General features: G+C 44.3%; 1 protein-coding gene across 1 annotated transcript; it reads left to right on the top strand.

Moving 5' to 3' along the window:
* The first annotated feature begins 13591 nt into the window (after window positions 1–13591).
* On the top strand, window positions 13592–16384 carry LOC141363753 (uncharacterized). Its single transcript, XM_073867323.1, has 2 exons — window positions 13592–15780; window positions 16257–16384. The coding sequence occupies exons 1-2, from the start codon at window positions 14112–14114 to the stop codon at window positions 16382–16384; spliced, it is 1797 nt and encodes a 598-aa protein (XP_073723424.1). The 5' UTR covers window positions 13592–14111.
* Window positions 16385–17761: the final 1377 nt, after the last annotated feature.

The raw sequence follows: 17761 nt of genomic DNA, 5'->3' as shown, positions 1-17761 counted from the left end.
GCAAAACTGCAAATGGATTTTATATTCTGAATGCTTGAATCAACGAGAGATCTCTGGAGAACGTGCATTTTTACATACAGGTAGGAATTATATGATTCAGACATATTTTAATCCCTTTCTTTTATTTCAGTGATATATGGCACGACAAGTTTAATTCCCTTTTTCATCAATGTAATACATTGTAAACGTATTAGTTTGTAAAGACGTCAGTTTCGCGTCCTCGCGTAACGTTAGCAGTGATCGTTTTTCATCGGCTCTATAACAGCTGCATGGTTTAAATGATTGTGAATTGACGCGAAAAAGTGTCACTTTACCTTAAATCATGCATGTTATGCCAAGTGTATTTAACAGTCATGACTTTGAGAAATGTATGACACATTAAAACACAGCTTGCCACAGCTAGAAGACTGCGTATATTTACATAATCTTCAGATAAGAAAGTTATATATCTAAATCGTATGCTTGACTAACGGGAACACGATCGATTGCATTATGCTGTCAATCATTATGCTGTCAATCACTCAGCGAAGCATTGATTTCACATGGAAAGCAAGAGGACAGGGTCGCAATCTTGATGCGCGTGCATATGTTGCATGAGATGCAGAGCGCGAGTCACCCCTTCACGTGTATTCGCGCTTTGGTCTGCCCGCGTCAAGATGCGAAGACTGACAGTGGTGCGTTAAGAGAACACGGACTCTATGGCTGTTTTAACTTTCTTTATTGTATTTCCAGCTTACAACAACTCCTCTTCCGACAGTTGTTGTCTGATATGTCGGCTCAATGATCACAATGACATTAGATGTCTTAATAAAGGAAACGATTTTTGTGAACTGGATAAAAGATCCTGGCGTTTCTCCGAAGTTCAAAGCAGACAAAGGCTCAAATATTATGCGAGTCATCGTTCTCAAACAAGAATGCAATTTAAACGAGTAAGTCAATCGCCCATCGCTCACAGCCCAGCACCTGCACCACTGCATGCGTATCGCGCTGACAAACATACACCTGATTTTACTGCCCTGACGAAATCTAAAAGTATAATTTCTCTTATTAGAAGCTAGCCTTATGTTTGCCAGTTATTAAGATGGCGGTTGTAGTTTAAATAGAGGTCGTGAAATAATTAGCATTGCCAAAAAACTGCATAAAACAATGTTATGTTCCATATTATAAACTTTTGGTTATGTGTACTTAAGTGAGTAAATAAGTTAAATTCTCAATGAGTGTGATATGGCTCTTATTTACCCCTTTAAATGAAGAATAAAGCTTACTCGGGTATCTTACAATGCACTTATGTTGTTATGCAGTTTTAAAATACAAAATACGAACGTCTGGATGTAGATAAAGCCTACTTGGTCATATTACAATGCACAAGTTTTGTTGTATGCAGTTTGAAAATACATGTTTGTAGAAAAAGTATATTGTACAATGCACTGATTTTGTTGTTATGCAGTTTCAAAATACAACATGAGAATGCTTAAATGTATATGTAGTCATCATCACTGATGTATCTCTGGCCCCCATGACAAACTAATTGAATAGCCCTGTCGTAGACGCTCAACACACAATCATATTCATAAATAGTAAAGAAATGAAATGATATTAGGCTATCAGTGCTGCTGTCGCTCTTTCCTATCGCTTATTTTAAAAATGAGCTTATGATCAATAAAATGCAGCTTACATCTGCTGCTTTTGGTGACGTGAACTCTGGCCTACATTAAGTCTCATGTTTTTAAGATTATCTTAAGTACTAAAGAAGAATTTTTGGTATATTATGTACAAAACTAGTGTGTGAAAATAGGACACTTTAAAGGGATTGTTCACCCAAAAATTAAAATTATTTAAATTACAATTCTAAAAAAATTTAATAAGAAAACACTGAACATGTGCAGCATAGCTGTTATAGTTGGTTCTAGGCTAGCTAGAGCGGGTTATCTAGGCTTGTGATCCCTGTATTTACATAAAATGGTCTGTGCTAAACCCCGGATGTCCTTCAATGCTGGAAACACCCCTGGTTACAAGCCTGTATACATTTCTGTGTGTGTGCGTGTGTGTGCGTGTGTGCGTGCGTGCGTGTGTGTGTGTGTGTGTGTCAGGAATGCTTTCACGTAGAGGTCGACCGATATGGCTTTTTCTCTGGCCAATGCCGATATTTAGAAATCAGGGCAGCTGATGGCCGATATGTTAGGCCGATTTTCTATATGTACATAATTATCAAAATGTTCTCATCATTAGCAGATATTTTAAATGTAAAAATGTCACTATTTAAGTCAAAGTCTTTTAAAAAAATTATGACTGGTCTTTCTGAAGAGTTTTACAACCTCCTCTGCACCATGCATTTATCAGACACAGATATTACCTGACACTCTTCTGTCATCATCTTTGATCAGTTTTTTACCATGGCTTTTATTGCTTTGTAGGATAAAATCCTTATTTGGTAGACCTGATAAAATATTTATTCATCATAAAGTTAACATAGTAATAAATGTCTATGTTTTTTAGTTGAGACTGTTATTTAGGGCAAATCTTTCTAAACAGATTTACATTCTCCTTTCTGAGGCGCTATAAGTGACTGATTGTGCTGACAGTGACGTCTTGTGAGTTTAGTGTTGGGACAGATCTGTTGTTTCAACCGTTCATTCAAACGAATCCTTTCAAAGGAGTCAGTTCGCGAATCGGACGCATTGTGTTGTAATCCAGGCTGAGCAGCGCAAAACTGTAAACAAAGTGTTACTGTAACAACACGAAAAACATTTCCTCGGTGGATATGATTTGGTCTTCCGACCTTTCGCCATCGAGTCAGTTTTGTTTTGAGTAATAAAAGCAGGGAGACAGTTTAAAGACAGAACTGTCTCCCTGCTCTCCAGTAACGCATAACTTATGTTGTTATGCAGTTTTAAAATTCAAAATACGAACATGTCTGGATGTAGCATTTTTTTGTGGAGGGAGGTGCCCTTTTTTTTAGGTTAGAGCAACTGCCCCTTAAAATTCCTGTGCACGTCCCTGATGCTTAGTTACTGTTGAACGGGAACACGATTGATTGCATTATGCTGTCAATCACTGAGTGAAATATTTTTTTTTATGGTAAATTTTAGAGAAACAGTTGTTACAAGTCTGTATACATTTCTGTGTGTGTGTGTGTGTGTGTGTGTGTGTGTGTGTGTGTGTGTGTGTGTGTGTGTGTGTGTGTGTGTGTGTGTTTAAAATGTTCGGGCAGTTCCGGTGTAAGTTGCTTGAGAAGATGAAGTCACAGATCCATGTCGTTCGTCCGCCATATTGGAAACCTTAAAGTTTCACAGGTCACAAATTTTGTCCAAACTTCACGAAATTCCACGTACACGATCCTTGGACCAAGCCTCACAAAAGTTACTAGAAGGATTTTTGATTTTCGGAAGCGTTTGCCCGTCACAGGCCAAACTAAATGTGCGTGGACGCCGCCAAAACAGGAAGTAGTTTATATCTCAGGAATGATTTCACGTATTGAAACCAAACTTTGTACATGAATTTCGGTCTCCAATGTGAGGATGCACAACATCAAAAGAACAATTTTTTTTCTAAAATTTTACGCTGCCAAACAGGAAGTAGTTTATATCTCAGGAACGCTTTTACGTATTGAAACCAAACTTTGTACATGAACTTGGGACTCCAATGTGAGGATGCACAAACTAAATCGGCGGCACCAGAGCAAGCACACTTTTGCAGTTCGTCCCGAAATGCGTACTTTCAATTTAAAGCTAAATCTTTTGTATGCTATCAGTGAGCTAATCAAACAAAAATAATAAATACAAAAATTATATATATATAATATATAATGGGACACTACAGTGGGACACTGTAGAAATTGTAAAAAAGGAATGGAATAATTTACAAATCTCATAAACTTATATTTTATTCACAATAGAATATAGACTATCTCTGCCCATCTTGACTTCTGAGAGACACTGCCACACTTTTTATACCCAATCATGTTGCCAATTAAGTTGCAAATTGGTCCTTTAGTTGTTCCTTATATGTACATTTAACTTTTATACTCTTATTGCTACCTGTCCCAACTTTTTGGGAATGTGTAGCTCTCATAAAACCCAAATTGAGCCAATATTTGGCATGACATTTCAAAATGTCTCACTTTCAACATTTGATATGTTATTTATATTCTATTGTGAATAAAATATAAGTTTATGAGATTTGTAAATTATTCCATTCCTTTTTTTACTCACAGTTTCTACAGTGTCCCAACTTTTTCTGATTTGAGGTTGTATATATATATACTGTATCTATATATATGGCTGAACCCCCTGAATATTAACTTTTGTTCTGGACTCCATTTCCTATAATCCCGCATGCCTGGGCTGATTAGTCTGCCACCTGAAACTCATTGGACAGCCTATATAAATTCTCTGGAAACATTCAGTCAGTGCAAAGTCTTGATTTGTACCGGCTGTCATTGCTGACCCTTTTGCCTGTTTTATGACTACGAGATTTGCTTGCCCTACATTGCTGTGTTTGCTGTTGTTTGACCTTGCCTGTTGGAATGTGAGTGTGTTTAATAAAAACCTGCAGATGGATCCTCAGTGTCAAAGTGCTTTGTTACACAAGCAGTATACAATAAGTAACCTACTAGTTTACTAAGAGTACACTAACAAAACACTTGCATGTACACTTTCAGTATATGACTAGTAAACAATCGTGGGGGCGTATTGCACTGAAAATTTGTTTCGGTGTAATCATCCTGAAAGACCTCTTCTGAAGAGATTTGTTCAGGACCCGCAAATCCAAAATCGGTCGTAACCCGCCGCCTTTCTTGGGAACTATGAAATACGGGCTGTAAAAACCCGATCTCATCTCGGTAAGAGGGATCGGCTCGATCGCGTCCTTCGCCAACAGGACCTCGACCTCTGCACGCAGTACATGTGCATCGGACGCTTTCACCGTGGTGAAACGTACGCCCGCAAATTTGGGAGTGTGCCGATTGAATTGAATTTCGTAACCGAGGCGGATCGTGCGTAAAACCCAACGAGACGGGTTGGGAAGCTGAAGCCAAGCTCCCAAGCACCGTACGAGAGGAATTAGCGGCACAACCGGTGAACCCGCGGCGGGGCAGCGAGGCGGGACAGGCGGGACTGCTGGTGCGTCTGCCGTGACAGCATAAGCATCTACAGTGTGTGTGTGTGTGACACTGACCTGAGCCCGCTGAGAGAGACGGTCGTCCGGTCTCCTCAGCGGAGGACGCAGACTCCGAAGGGTATGCTGGTGGTCCGGTCTCCGCAGTGGAGAACTCGAACTCGCCAGAACACCCGCTGGCGATAGAGGAGAGGGAGGAAGAGCATCTGACTGCCCGCTCACATCTCTCTCGATCCTCTGGAGACCTGGAGAAGGAATAGGAATGCACTCTTTTTGTGGTTTTGTGGGTGCCGGCTGAGAAGCCGGCGGAACAGAAACAAAACGAAACCAAAGATTCTCCACCCGGCCCTCTACCGGTGGAAGGAGTGGTGCCATCACCGTCTCCCGTAGAGTGATCCCATCCAAATCCAGGTCGCCCGTCTCAGGGCCGCTTCGACCTCCGTTTACCACGGGAAGCGGGTGGGGCGGGCGGGGCGGGCTGCCGACGGCTGGTCCCCCTTCGTGGCCTGGAAGATGTTCTAGCGGGGGGGGCGGAGGCAGCCGCCGGAGGGCGCCCTCGGCGAGGAGCAGAGGGGGCCGCCGGCGCTGGAGGGCGAGATGCAGGTCGCTTGCGCCGGGGCATGATCTGAGCGATCGCCTCCGTCTGCTTCTGGGCGGCGGAGAACTGCTGGGCGAAAGACTCCACCGACTCGCCGAAAAGACCCGCCTGGGACACGGGGGCATCCAAGAACTTGTTCTTCTCTGCCTCAGACATGTCCGCCAGACAGAGCCATAGATGGCGTTCTTGGACCACCATCGTGGACATCGCACGACCGATCGCCTGCGCTGTGACTTTCGTAGCACGAAGGGCCAGATCCGTCGCGGCCCGGAGCTCCAAAAGCACAGGCGAGTCGTGTCCTCCCTCATGCAGATCTCTCAAAGCTTTCGCCTGATGTACCTGCAGCAACGCCATAGCGTGCAGGGCTGAAGCCGCCTCTCCGCATGCCTGGTGGGCAGCCCCCGTTAAACCGGAAGACTGTCTGCAAGCACGGGAGGGTAGGGTTGGGCGGTCCTTCCAGGAGGGAGCGGTGGCCGGACACAATTGCATCGCGACCGCACGCTCTACAGGGGGGATCCCCGTATAACCCTTAGCAGCTCCATCGGTGAGGGAGGTGAGGGGGGAGGGCTGAAAAGACCGTAATCTAGTAGAAAACGGTGACTTCCAGGTCCTAGTCAGCTCCTCGTGCACCTCGGGGAAGAATGGTACCGGCGGAGAGGGTTGTGAAACCCGGGCAGCTCCAAAGAACCAATCATCCAGGCGGGACGGTTCGGGCTGTGGGGGGTGAACCCACTCCAACCCTACGGTCTCCGCCGCTCGAGAGAGCACGGCCACCATCTCTGGATCGAAATCCGGCGTCACGACCCGTCCGGAAGGGGGGAGGACATCCGGATCCTCAGAGGGAGAGGGCCCACCCTCGGATGCTGCGGTCTCCGTGGACCCGGAGGGAGGCACGACAGATCCTGCAGACATCGCAGAACACGACTCTGCAGTCTCCATGGGCACATCAACCGGCTGTGGATGAGGAGGCTGAGAGCCGGAGGACGAATCCCCCGACCGGCTCAGCACAGTGATGCGGAGATCATCCTTTGAGAGCCTCACGGCCGCTCCGTGGCGGCGTTCGGAACTCGCTGGACGTGGGTTGCGTTTTTCCCGGAGGAAAGACAACCGTCTCCGCAAATCCACAAGGGACATGTTCTCGCAGTGAGAACACTTACCCCCAGCGAACGCTGCCTCTGCGTGCTCGATGCCCAAACACGAAAGACAACGCTCGTGACCGTCCTTCGGACCCATATACTTCCCGCATCCAAGATCACACGGACGAAAAGCCATCCTGAAAAGGACGCTAATCGCCGGATATACGAGAGAGTGGCTGCCTTTAACAAGGCACAAAGCTCTCTCGTATCACTCTTTTAGGGAAATTCACTCAGATGCTCAGTTGATGATGCGCACAGGGAAAGGCAACGCACACACTAAACTCAAAACAAAAAGATGCAGAGCCTGTGGAATGCTGCGAAGCGTCCGCTGTGGTACTGCCAGTCCAACCAACTTCCGCAATCGATCCCAACAGAGTAAAGTAGCTTCTCAGTAGCAGATACTGCCGGCTTTCGAAGCGATAAAAAGCTGATTTCCTCATTTGCACGTGCGCCTTATATACGCACCTGGCGGGGCGGCGCCAGCATTATGCAAATATCTCAATGCCAAGTTCATTGGCGTTTTTTGTAGTATTCGAAGCAGATTGGTCTCTCTAAGCGAGTTCCCAATTCGTCGGTCACGACGTGACGTCGTAGTGACCGACTGAAAGGGAACTACTAGTTAACAAAAAGTTTATAAAAAGAACACTTGGAAGTATACCTGCAGCACAAAATTAGTAACCTACTAGTTTACTAATAGTAATCTAACAGAACATTTGCATGTACACTTGAAGTATAAGTCTAGAAAACTACTAGCATACTCATGAGTTCACTTGCAGTACAAATGAAGTACTAATTGTGCACTAGTTGTACACTTAAAGTTGACTACTCTTACACTTAGAGTACACTTAGAAGTATACTTTTATATACTAAAAGTGGGCCAATTTAGTCCCAAGCGGTATTCAAGCAGTACACTTACAGGTTTACTACTAGAACATAAATGTTAGTACACTTACTACATAAAGTATACTTAAAACTATACTCCAACATTACTTAAGTATACTTAATATAATGAACTTGAAGTATACTTCTTTTTCGTAAGGGTAATAAAACTGTAAACCCGATATGTCAATCTTTTGGAATCAGTGGTCTCTTTAAAATATGTTCCTGACATGATTAAACTGGGATGTTTCTGAAGCCTACTTAAATAATAGTTGTATGTACTAGGCTAACCAATATGGAACAAGATAACATTAAATGTTTGTGTTTAAAGAAATCAGTCTAAAAAGTCAAAACATGTGGTTTTCATTAATAAATTTCATTTGTTTGTTTTTTCTGTTGTTTATCTGACACATGATCACACACACATTTTCTGACTTTCCCTGTGATTTTTATTACATTCAGCACTTCATTGCACTCTGAGATAGCAAACACTTTTCATTCCCACTGGGATAATATCTGCGAAGTGATTGGGAAGTCTGTTCAGCCACCTGTGGCCCACTGAAACGTAACGTTTTTATCTTCAGCCTCCTTTCAATAGAGACTCATCCATTCAGACCTTAGGGGAGATGCTTTTAAAAACAACCTTTATTAGTCTAATGGTTATCTGTTGTGAGTCATAAATCTCTGCGAAATTAGTCACCTTAAACCATTAAGCCCGTGTGATGACGCAATAATAGCGTTTCATATTCAGCTCGGATTCGCAGTGTTCTCCAAAGCCATCTGGTAATTGTAACTCGCCATTTCTAAAAGATTGATGAATGACATTTTATTATAATGAGGTTCTATAATAGCGGGGACATAATAATGAGATCCATGGCTTGCTGTGAAGGAGACACAAAATGTCTCCATTATTGTCAAAGTTAACGAGTAAATAATGCACGATTGCCTTTAGGGGACTCAGTTAATCAGAACCGGTGTGAGATGATATTGCGGCAGAAGCAATAACAGAATACAGACTTTTAGTAATTCACTCCAAAAGCAATTATTTTGTTCCCAAACTAATCCGAGTATGGTATTCGGTTGTGATTTATCCCATACTTCCCCATGGAGTTCAAAAAATGCCCCCTCTTACCCTTCTTGTGTCCTTGAGCTAAACCGTAAGTTTTCCATCAGTATTACAGGTGTGTTGCACCTGCAGGAAGAAACTGTAATCGTCTCTAGCGACTGGGGTGGAGGCAGAAAGATGGATATGCAGCATAAAGACTTTATGACCCATACAAAATCCACCAGTATCAGGGGCAGAATTATATGTTGGTGCTGCCCAACACAATCTCATGTGCCTATTTGGTGAGGTGGATAATTTGTATACAATCTCTTCTATACAGTACTTTTAAATCTAATCTCTGTTTGCCCTTTAGGGGTATGGCATAACATTTCATTTGTGCTTTTTTGGATGCAAGATGAAACACCAACTGAAGCCAATAATGTGTTCATAACAACGGCCAGACAACAACAAGATGCATATATAGATGCTTGTTAAACCTGTGTCTTTGTGTCTTGTTAGAACACATTGTTTTTGGCTGCATTCCCAAAAGCATTCAAGGGGGTTTTTGAGATTTAGAGAGTTGCTTACTTTTTGAGCCTGAATGTAATATGAAGAATAAAAGGAGAGCAAATTTTGTTATCTCACAAAATTCTTTAATGCAACCCTCAAATACCCCGAGCGGTTTTAAAACACACACACATACACAAGCTCACTATGAAGAATAAAGTTGAGGTAAACCAAAATAATAAATAATCAAGATATTCAGAATAAACATACAGCACAGTATACCTGCTGAAAAAACAGCATATCAGCAAGATCAGCACATGATGTGTTTTGGTGATGGTTTTCTGGTGACCACCGGCTAAACCAGCAACAAACCAGCACCTGCATCAGCTAAACCAGCATCAGCACCAGCATCCCATACTGGTCATACCGGCAAGACCAGCATATGTTGTGTTTTGGTGCTGGTTTTCTGGTGACCACCGGCTAAACCAGCAACAAACCAGCACCGGCACCTGCACCAGCTAAACCAGCACTGAACCAGCACCAAACCAGCATAAGCACCAGCATCCTATGCTGGTCATACCAGCGAGACCAGCATATGTTGTGTTTTGGTGCTGGTTGTCTGGTGACCACCGGCTAAACCAGCAACAAACAGCACCTGCACCAGCTAAACCATCCTGAACCAGCACCAATCCAGCATCAAACCAGCATCAGCACCAGCATCCCATGCTGGTCATACCAGCAAGACCAGCATATGCTGGTGACCACCAATCATGCTGGTCTATGCTGTTTTTTTCAGCAGGGTAGTCTATTGCATTTTGTGAAGACTAAATTCAGAGGACAAGGAGACTGGATCTAAGTGCAGACCAAACGTTTAATAAATCTGAACATACACCATGATTGAAACTTAATCAGTAAAAAAAAACATGATAGCTCCAAGACAACATATAGCTCCAAGTACCAAACAATCAACAACAAACAACAATGGCAACAAAAGGGCTCCCTGACAGTAGCTGACTCTGTGCTGGATTTGCACTGGTGCTGCCGACTTTCGGTGCGGGTATATTGTATATGCTGACACTAATCATGAAAAACAAGACACACCTGTGTCCGAAATAGCTCACTATACCCTTGAATAGTGCAGTATTTGTGAGGACATTTGGTGTCTGAAATCATAGTGGACTTTATTGAGTGCATTCATTCAACCACAATGCGCCACAATAATGTTGTCTACTGGTCTACTGAGACTCACACTTAATGAATTGATGGTATCTGAATTCACTCACTCGTTTTGATTCACTTATTTGAGTGAACTATACAGTGAACGTCTCGGTTACATATGTAATCCTCGTTCCCTGAAGGAAGGGAATGGAGACGTCACATCGTGACCGACGAGAAACTTCTAAAATGCCAATGAACTTGGCATGCAGGTATTTGCATCTGCCGGCGTCGCCTCGCCGCGTGAGTATTTAACGAGAGGCAGGTGCGAATATCAAATCACTATTTTCGCTGAGAAAGCTGAGCATCAGAGCCCGGCCGGCTATCAGCAGTGGAAAAGCAAACTGTGGCGACGGGACGTGACGTCTCCGTTCCCTTCCTTCAGGGAACGAGGGTTACATATGTAACCGAGACGTTCCCTTTCAGTCGGTCACTATGACGTCATGTCGTGACTGACGAATTGGGAATCCCTACCAAAGCACCACTGAAGCTGACCCTTCCAGTGCCTGCGTAAACCCTCTGACCCTCCTTTTTAGGGAGACAGAAATGGGGTTGGAGCAGAGGCCAGTCACTACTTGTTCCTTAACCCACGATAGTGAACTAGGCGAACTGGAAAGCGAACTCGTCAGGCGGGACTAAGATCGCTGCGGAAAGAGTACCCTCTAGGGGTCAACCACTAAGGTGATGGTTTAAAGACATGTCAAAACCGTTCTATTTCATCATAAACAATCTGAAAAAAAGGCCTTAAGTGTAAAATACAGAACTTGTCCTTTAAAGGAACAGTATGTAAGAAATGTATATCAATTAATCATAAAATGGCCCTGACATATCACTAGACATTAAGAAATCATTTTCATTTAAAAATCCTTATGTCACTCACAACAGTGGTCTGGCCAGGATATTGTCATTTAAAAAGTGGAGTTGCAGCTCTCAACTGATGTTATGTTGTCATTTTGTGTATTGGCCACCAGTTGTGTGATTGCAGTACCAGTTTTAGCCACAAGTTTTGTGATTGCAATATCAGTTTTGGCCACAATCTTACATACTGTTCCTTTAAAAAAATGCAGAATGAAATTGCAGAAACTTGTAAATACTGCGGGAACTTGCAAAAATGATGTCACTTTATAATGTTACCATGGCTACAGGGGATATGGCTGCACTTTTTTTACTTTTTTTACTTTCTGCTAAGATATATATGACTTTTTGCTACGAAAATGTGGGGATTATGAAATCATGCAAGTCCCGCATATTTTGTGCATGAAAATCTGCAATTTATGTAGCAAAAGTGCGGCGTATTTGAAAAAAATGCGGCCCCCGCATAAATATGTGGACTTTGGCTGATTAGGCATTGAATCATGCAATTACATAATCATGTTTTTCTCGAGGGACTGTATTATTATATTTTTTATATATTTTAACTTTTATATGTTTGCTTATTAATAAACTATATACAGAAATATTTGCTCACTTCAGATGGTCATTCCCACCTTATTAATGAAAACATTACTCTCAGTTAATCTTCATGGCTGTCATAGTAGTTGATTATCGAGCCTTTTGGCTGTAACAGTCTTGATTCTGGTCACATTTTAATGCTTTGTAAATCATCTGGCTTTATTATTATACTGCATACATTTTATATACCGTACTTATAAAACTTTATCACATGCATTACTCTATCCATAAAGACTTTTGAGGTGTCCTTGATGATTTCCCAAGGGTGCGATAAACAGTAATCTAACTCGAATATTCTTCTTCCTGATAGCATTTAGGCCATTCGTACTTTTTTGGCCTTTGCGTTTATCATTAGGCAGCAGATACATTAACTTAATGATGGAAAGTCTAAAACACAATTATTTTCCAGCAACACAAGCTGACATTTGTATTCTACATATGGCAAGCAATTTGCTCACCAGGTACAGTGACCTAAATTGTTGCAAAATCCATTATGCATTCACAAATCACAAGCTACTGTCTGCCCCAAACCTCCATTAGATTATAAACAACAAAAATTCAGAAATATACTAGTATGGCATATTTAATAATACAAATGACATTCATTTTTTAACATTACTGTAATTACCGCAGTGACCCCATGTGATGAGTGTACGATAACAGTTTGAGTTAGTGACGCATCTTGTATGCATTATTGTAAGATTCTTGTCCAAGGACAAGGTCCACAGACGTAATGCTGACGTTATTCTCTAGAGACCTTATGCGATGGAGGTTGTTTCACATTCTTCAACACATTGCCACTAATATTGATCACCTTGCCTGACATATCCAGCAGAAAGAAAGAAATTATGAAGTTAATGAAGCTGTTTGCTTTCACAGTATGGTGTTAACAATTAACAGAAAACATCATTATTGATAAACAAACAGCATTTATAGTAATCAGTTTAACTATGTACAGTACATTGCTCAAATGACATTCAGGTCACACATAGGCATTCATTTAAAGTTGCTGTCATGTTTGATCAGAGATGTTTACTTTCATAATCATTGTATCGTGATCAAATTAGCATGTAATCTATAATGCCTCTAATGGCCTATATCTCCAATGCCCTGTTAAAAGGCATAGCACAGTGGTCTCCAACATGGTGTCCGCATATAGAGTCTGTGAGTTGCCCACCAAAGCATATTCTATTAATACCTTCAATTATATTTTTTACATATTTTTATATTATTTTAGCTTCTTTCAATGTATGTTAACATTTTAAACAATAATAAAAAATATTAACACATAAAACTAAATAGAAGAAATAGTAAAAGAAAAAGGTTTTGAGTAGACTATATCAAAAAGTAGCCCTCCAGATTGTTTTATCCCTTGCTCACAAAAAGGTTGGAGACCCCTGGATAACAGATGAAGATGCAATAACAGCATCATGTTGGTATTTCCAAAAGAAGAAGAGTTCATGGTACTGTAAATGATAGTGTATAGTGAAAGTATTTCCACTAATGTGTTCAGTAATGCCAGTGCAGTACTGTAACAAGGTGCAGACTTCCTTGTTTTCTTATAAAAATATGAGTGAATTACAGTAAAATCTGTCATTTTCAGATTTAGGTAACTTAGAATAATTAAAACATAGTAAAATAGGTGTAACGTAGTGCTTCCTGTGTCCCTGTGTTCTGTGATTCTTGTGTTTTGTTATACTTGTGTTTTGGATTTATATTATGTCTCTGTGTACCTGTGTTTAACCTGTGTTCATGTATACCCTTGTTCCTAGTTGTATCTCCCAGTGTTAATTAGTGTCTCCGCCCCCTTGTTTGTTACCATGGATATTCATTGTGATCATGCTTCTCCCCTTGTGTGTTGTCATAGTTACTCATTGTTTCTGCTCTGTCATTGGTCATTGTCTTGCATTTATACCCTGCCTGTTCATTCTTGTTTTGTCGTTCGTTGTTAGATGTCGCCAGTCCCTAGTGTGTTCCCTTGCTCTTGTTTTTGCTTATTTACTTGTATTTATATTGGAATAAACTGCATTTGGATCCGTATTTCGCCTCATCTTGTCTTACCTGGTTCTCACCCGTGACAGAACGAACGACCACTTCAGGATCCAGCAGCAATTCCTCATTCCCCGTGATTTCCCGAGTTCCCGGGTGTTTTCCCTGTGTCCTTATGCTCCGTCTCAGCAGTGTCCGAGTGCACGTTTCACCCCCCACCACGGAGGAAGAATGGTGGAACGCACTCGCCGACCTGACTTCCCTCCGACAACAGGGGCAACCTGTTCGCAGTTTTGCGCAAACTTTCTGGTCACTTTCGCGTGGCCTGGACCTCAGTGACTCTGAACTGAAGAATTATTTAAATGAATGTCTCGACGAACCCGTGCCGCAGCAAGAGGTGGACGGACTGCGAATACTGGATTTCTGGGGTTTCGTCGGTTACCTGCACAACCGTAACCGATGGAATTTGTGGGAGTTCCCCGCCGAAAGACCAGCAGAGACTGTAAGATCACTCGAGCCAGTCATCATGAAGCCAGCGCATTGCTCACATCAACGGCGGCGAAGGAAGAGACCCAAGGCCGAGCAATCCGCTGTTAGCACGGACGCTGTTCTCACCAGTTCTGTTTCCCCTGTGTCAGCGCCCGCGCACAAAATGGCCGCCACTTCATCCCACTCCATACCTCAGTTCGCTACTGTTAATCCATCCCCAGTTTTCGAGTTTGCCACATCCATACCAGCTCCGATTTATCAGAAAGCCACCATCATCACTGTACCAGTTGTTAAAGGTGCAGTAGTTCCACCTGCACCCGTTTTCAAGATGGCTCCCATACCCGAACCGTCTCACATAATGACTGCCATACCCACTCCTCTTCTCCAAACTGATTTAACAAACTCTCCAGCACTGCCACGGTTTCAATGTTTAATCACCAGTCTGATGGACAAACCATTAGTATCTGTACGGGTGGCTGGGGTCCCTCGTCCTGTGGTCTCCAGCTTCATAACACCCACTGAGTCATCTGAGTCATCTGAGTCATCTGAGTCATCTGAGTCATCTGAGTCATCTGAGTCATCTGAGTCATCTGAGTCTACTGAATCTTCTGAGTTTCCCGAGTCCCCTGAGTCTTCTGCGTTTCCCGAGTCCCCTGAGACTTCTGATTCCCTTGAGTCCCCTGAGTCTTCTGAGTTTCCCGAGTCCCCTGAGTTTTCTGCGTTTCCCGAGTCCCCTGAGTCTTCCGATTCCCCAGAGTACTCTGAGCCGAGTGAATCTCCCGAGTCCTCTGAGCCGAGTGAATCTCCCGAGTCCTCTGAGCCGAGTGAATCTCCCGAGTCCTCTGAGCCGAGTGAATCTCCCGAGTCCTCTGAGCCGAGTGAATCTCCCGAGTCCTCTGAGCCGAGTGAATCTCCCGAGTCCTCTGAGCCGAGTGAATCTCCCGAGTCCTCTGAGCCGAGTGAATCTCCCGAGTCCTCTGAGCCGAGTGAATCTCCCGAGTCCTCTGAGCCGAGTGAATCTCCCGAGTCCTCCGAGCCGAGTGAATCTCCCGAGTCCTCCGAGCCGAGTGAATCTCCCGAGTCCTCCGAGCCAAGTGAATCTCCTGAGTTTCCCGATTCCCATGAGTCTTCTGAGTTCCCCGATTCCCATGAGTCTTCTGAGTTCCTCGATTCCCATGAATCTTTTAAGTCCCCCGAGTCCCCTAAGTCTTCTGATTCCCCTGAGTCTTCTGATTCCCCTGAGTCTTCTGATTCCCCTGAGCCGAGTGAGTCTTCTGATTCCCCTGAGTCTTCTGATTCACCTGAGTCTTCTGATTCACCTGAGCCGAGTGAGTCTTCTGATTCCCCTGAGCCGAGTGAGTCTGCTGATTCCCCTGAGCCGAGTGAGTCTGCTGATTCCCCTGAGCCGAGTGAGTCTTCTGATTCCCCTGAGCCGAGTGAGTCTTCTGATTCCCCTGAGCCGAGTGAGTCTTCTGATTCCCCTGAGCCGAGTGAGTCTTCTGATTCCCCTGAGCCGAGTGAGTCTTCTGATTCCCCTGAGCCGAGTGAGTCTTCTGATTCCCCTGAGCCGAGTGAGTCTTCTGATTCCCCTGAGCCGAGTGAGTCTTCTGATTCCCCTGAGCCTAGTGAGTCATCAGTGCCGTTTGAGTCCCCTGCGCCTCATTGGTATGCTAGTGTGGTCACCCCAAAGCTCCAAAGACTTTCTATGGTCACCAAAACCATGGCCAGTTCTGAACTCTCCGTCTGTACCAAGATGGCTGTCCCCAAGCTCCTTGCCCTCACTGTTTGGTCCATGATGACTGTTATTGTACTCACTGCCCCGTCTAACCAGGCCCAGAGGGCCTCTCTCTGTTCTCCTCTACCCAGGTTCCTGGTACCACCAGCACCACCCTGGTATCCAGTCCCTCTCTGGGCTCCGCCCTGGGTTCCTGCTCTGCCGGCTCCGCCCTGGGTTTCTGACCTGCCCAGGCTTCCTGCCCTGCCGGCTCCACCCTGGGTTCCTGACCTACCCAGGCTTCCTGCCCTGCCGGCTCCACCCTGGGTTCCTGCTCTGCCGGCTCCACCCTGGGTTCCTGCTCTGCCGGCTCCGCCCTGGGTTCCTGACCTGCCCAGGCTTCCTGCCCTGCCGGCTCCACCCTGGGTTCCTCCTCTGCCGGCTCCGCCCTGGTTTCCTGCTCTGCCGGCTCCGCCCTGGTTGCCAGTTCTGTCGGCTCCTCCCAGGTCCCATTCTTCCCCTTTGGCTCCGCCTGCGGCTCCTCCCTGGTCCCTGTCTCCGCCTACGGCTCCTCCCTGGTCCCTGTCTCCGCCTTCGGCTCCTCCTTGGTCCCTGTCTCTGCCTGCGGCTCCGCCTTGGTCCCTGTCTCCGCCTGCGGCTCCGCCTTGGTCCCTGTCTCCGCCTGCGGCTCCGCCGTGGTCCCTGTTTCCGCCTGCGGCGCCGCCTTGGTCCCTGTTTCCGCCTGCGGCTCCGCCCTGGCCCTTAGACTTTCATGGGCTTGGCCCACCATCCCGCCCCCGGGTCCACCTCCATACCACCGCCCACCTGGACTTTTGTACTTTGGGGTTCTTGTTTCTGGTGGGCGTCTGGAAGCCGCCCTTTTGAGGGGGGGCTATGTAACGTAGTGGTTCCTGTGTCCCTGTGTTTTGTAATACTTGTGTTTTGTTATACTTGTGTTTTGGATTTATATTATGTCTCTGTGTACCTGTGTTTAACCTGTGTTCATGTATACCCTTGGTCCTAGTTGTATTTCCCGGTGTTAATTAGTGTCTCCGCCCCCTTGTTTGTAACCATGGATATTCATTGTGATCATGCTTCTCCCCTTGTGTGTTGTCATAGTTACTCTTTGTTTCTGCTCTGTCATTGGTCATTGTCTTGCATTTATACCCTGCCTGTTCATTCTTGTTTTGTCGTTCGTTGTTAGATGTCGCCAGTCCCTAGTGTGTTCCCTTGCTCTTGTTTTTGCTTATTTACTTATATATATATTGGAATAAACTGCATTTGGATCCGTATTTCGCCTCATCTTGTCTTACCTGGTTCTCACCCGTGACAATAGGCCAGGTTTCATATCAGCTCCTGAGACCTCTTCCTCTCTCCCAGATGCCCACCACTGTTATGTGTCACTTTAACAAATTACAAATGTTCAGAAACACACTTTACAGTATACAGTAAAAATTTGCAGAACTGTAACAAAAAAACATGTTAAGTATGCTCAAAGCTGGAGATGGAGGGTCTTGAGTCCGGGAGTGAATTTTAATAGGGGTGGAGTTCCAGTTCAAAGGATTTCCATCTTTTATCATTGTAATAGCCTCCAACCTCTATGCAAATTTCACTCATAAATA

The sequence above is a fragment of the Misgurnus anguillicaudatus genome, chromosome 4 (assembly GCF_027580225.2).
Source record: "Misgurnus anguillicaudatus chromosome 4, ASM2758022v2, whole genome shotgun sequence".
Lineage (NCBI taxonomy): Eukaryota > Metazoa > Chordata > Actinopteri > Cypriniformes > Cobitidae > Misgurnus > Misgurnus anguillicaudatus.
The sequence above is the reverse complement of the archived record's forward strand: the minus strand, read 5'-3'. Positions and strand labels throughout refer to the sequence as shown.

What these genes read in the sequence shown, in the direction of transcription:
- LOC141363753 (XM_073867323.1), top strand. Translation starts at nt 14,112, where the DNA reads ATGCTCCGTCTCAGCAGTGTCCGAGTGCACGTTTCACCCCCCACCACG. An exon ending in TTCTGATTCCCCTGAGCCGA is followed by an intron (nt 15,781 to 16,256) that starts GTGAGTCTGCTG and finishes CCGTCTAACCAG; the next exon opens with GCCCAGAGGGCCTCTCTCTG.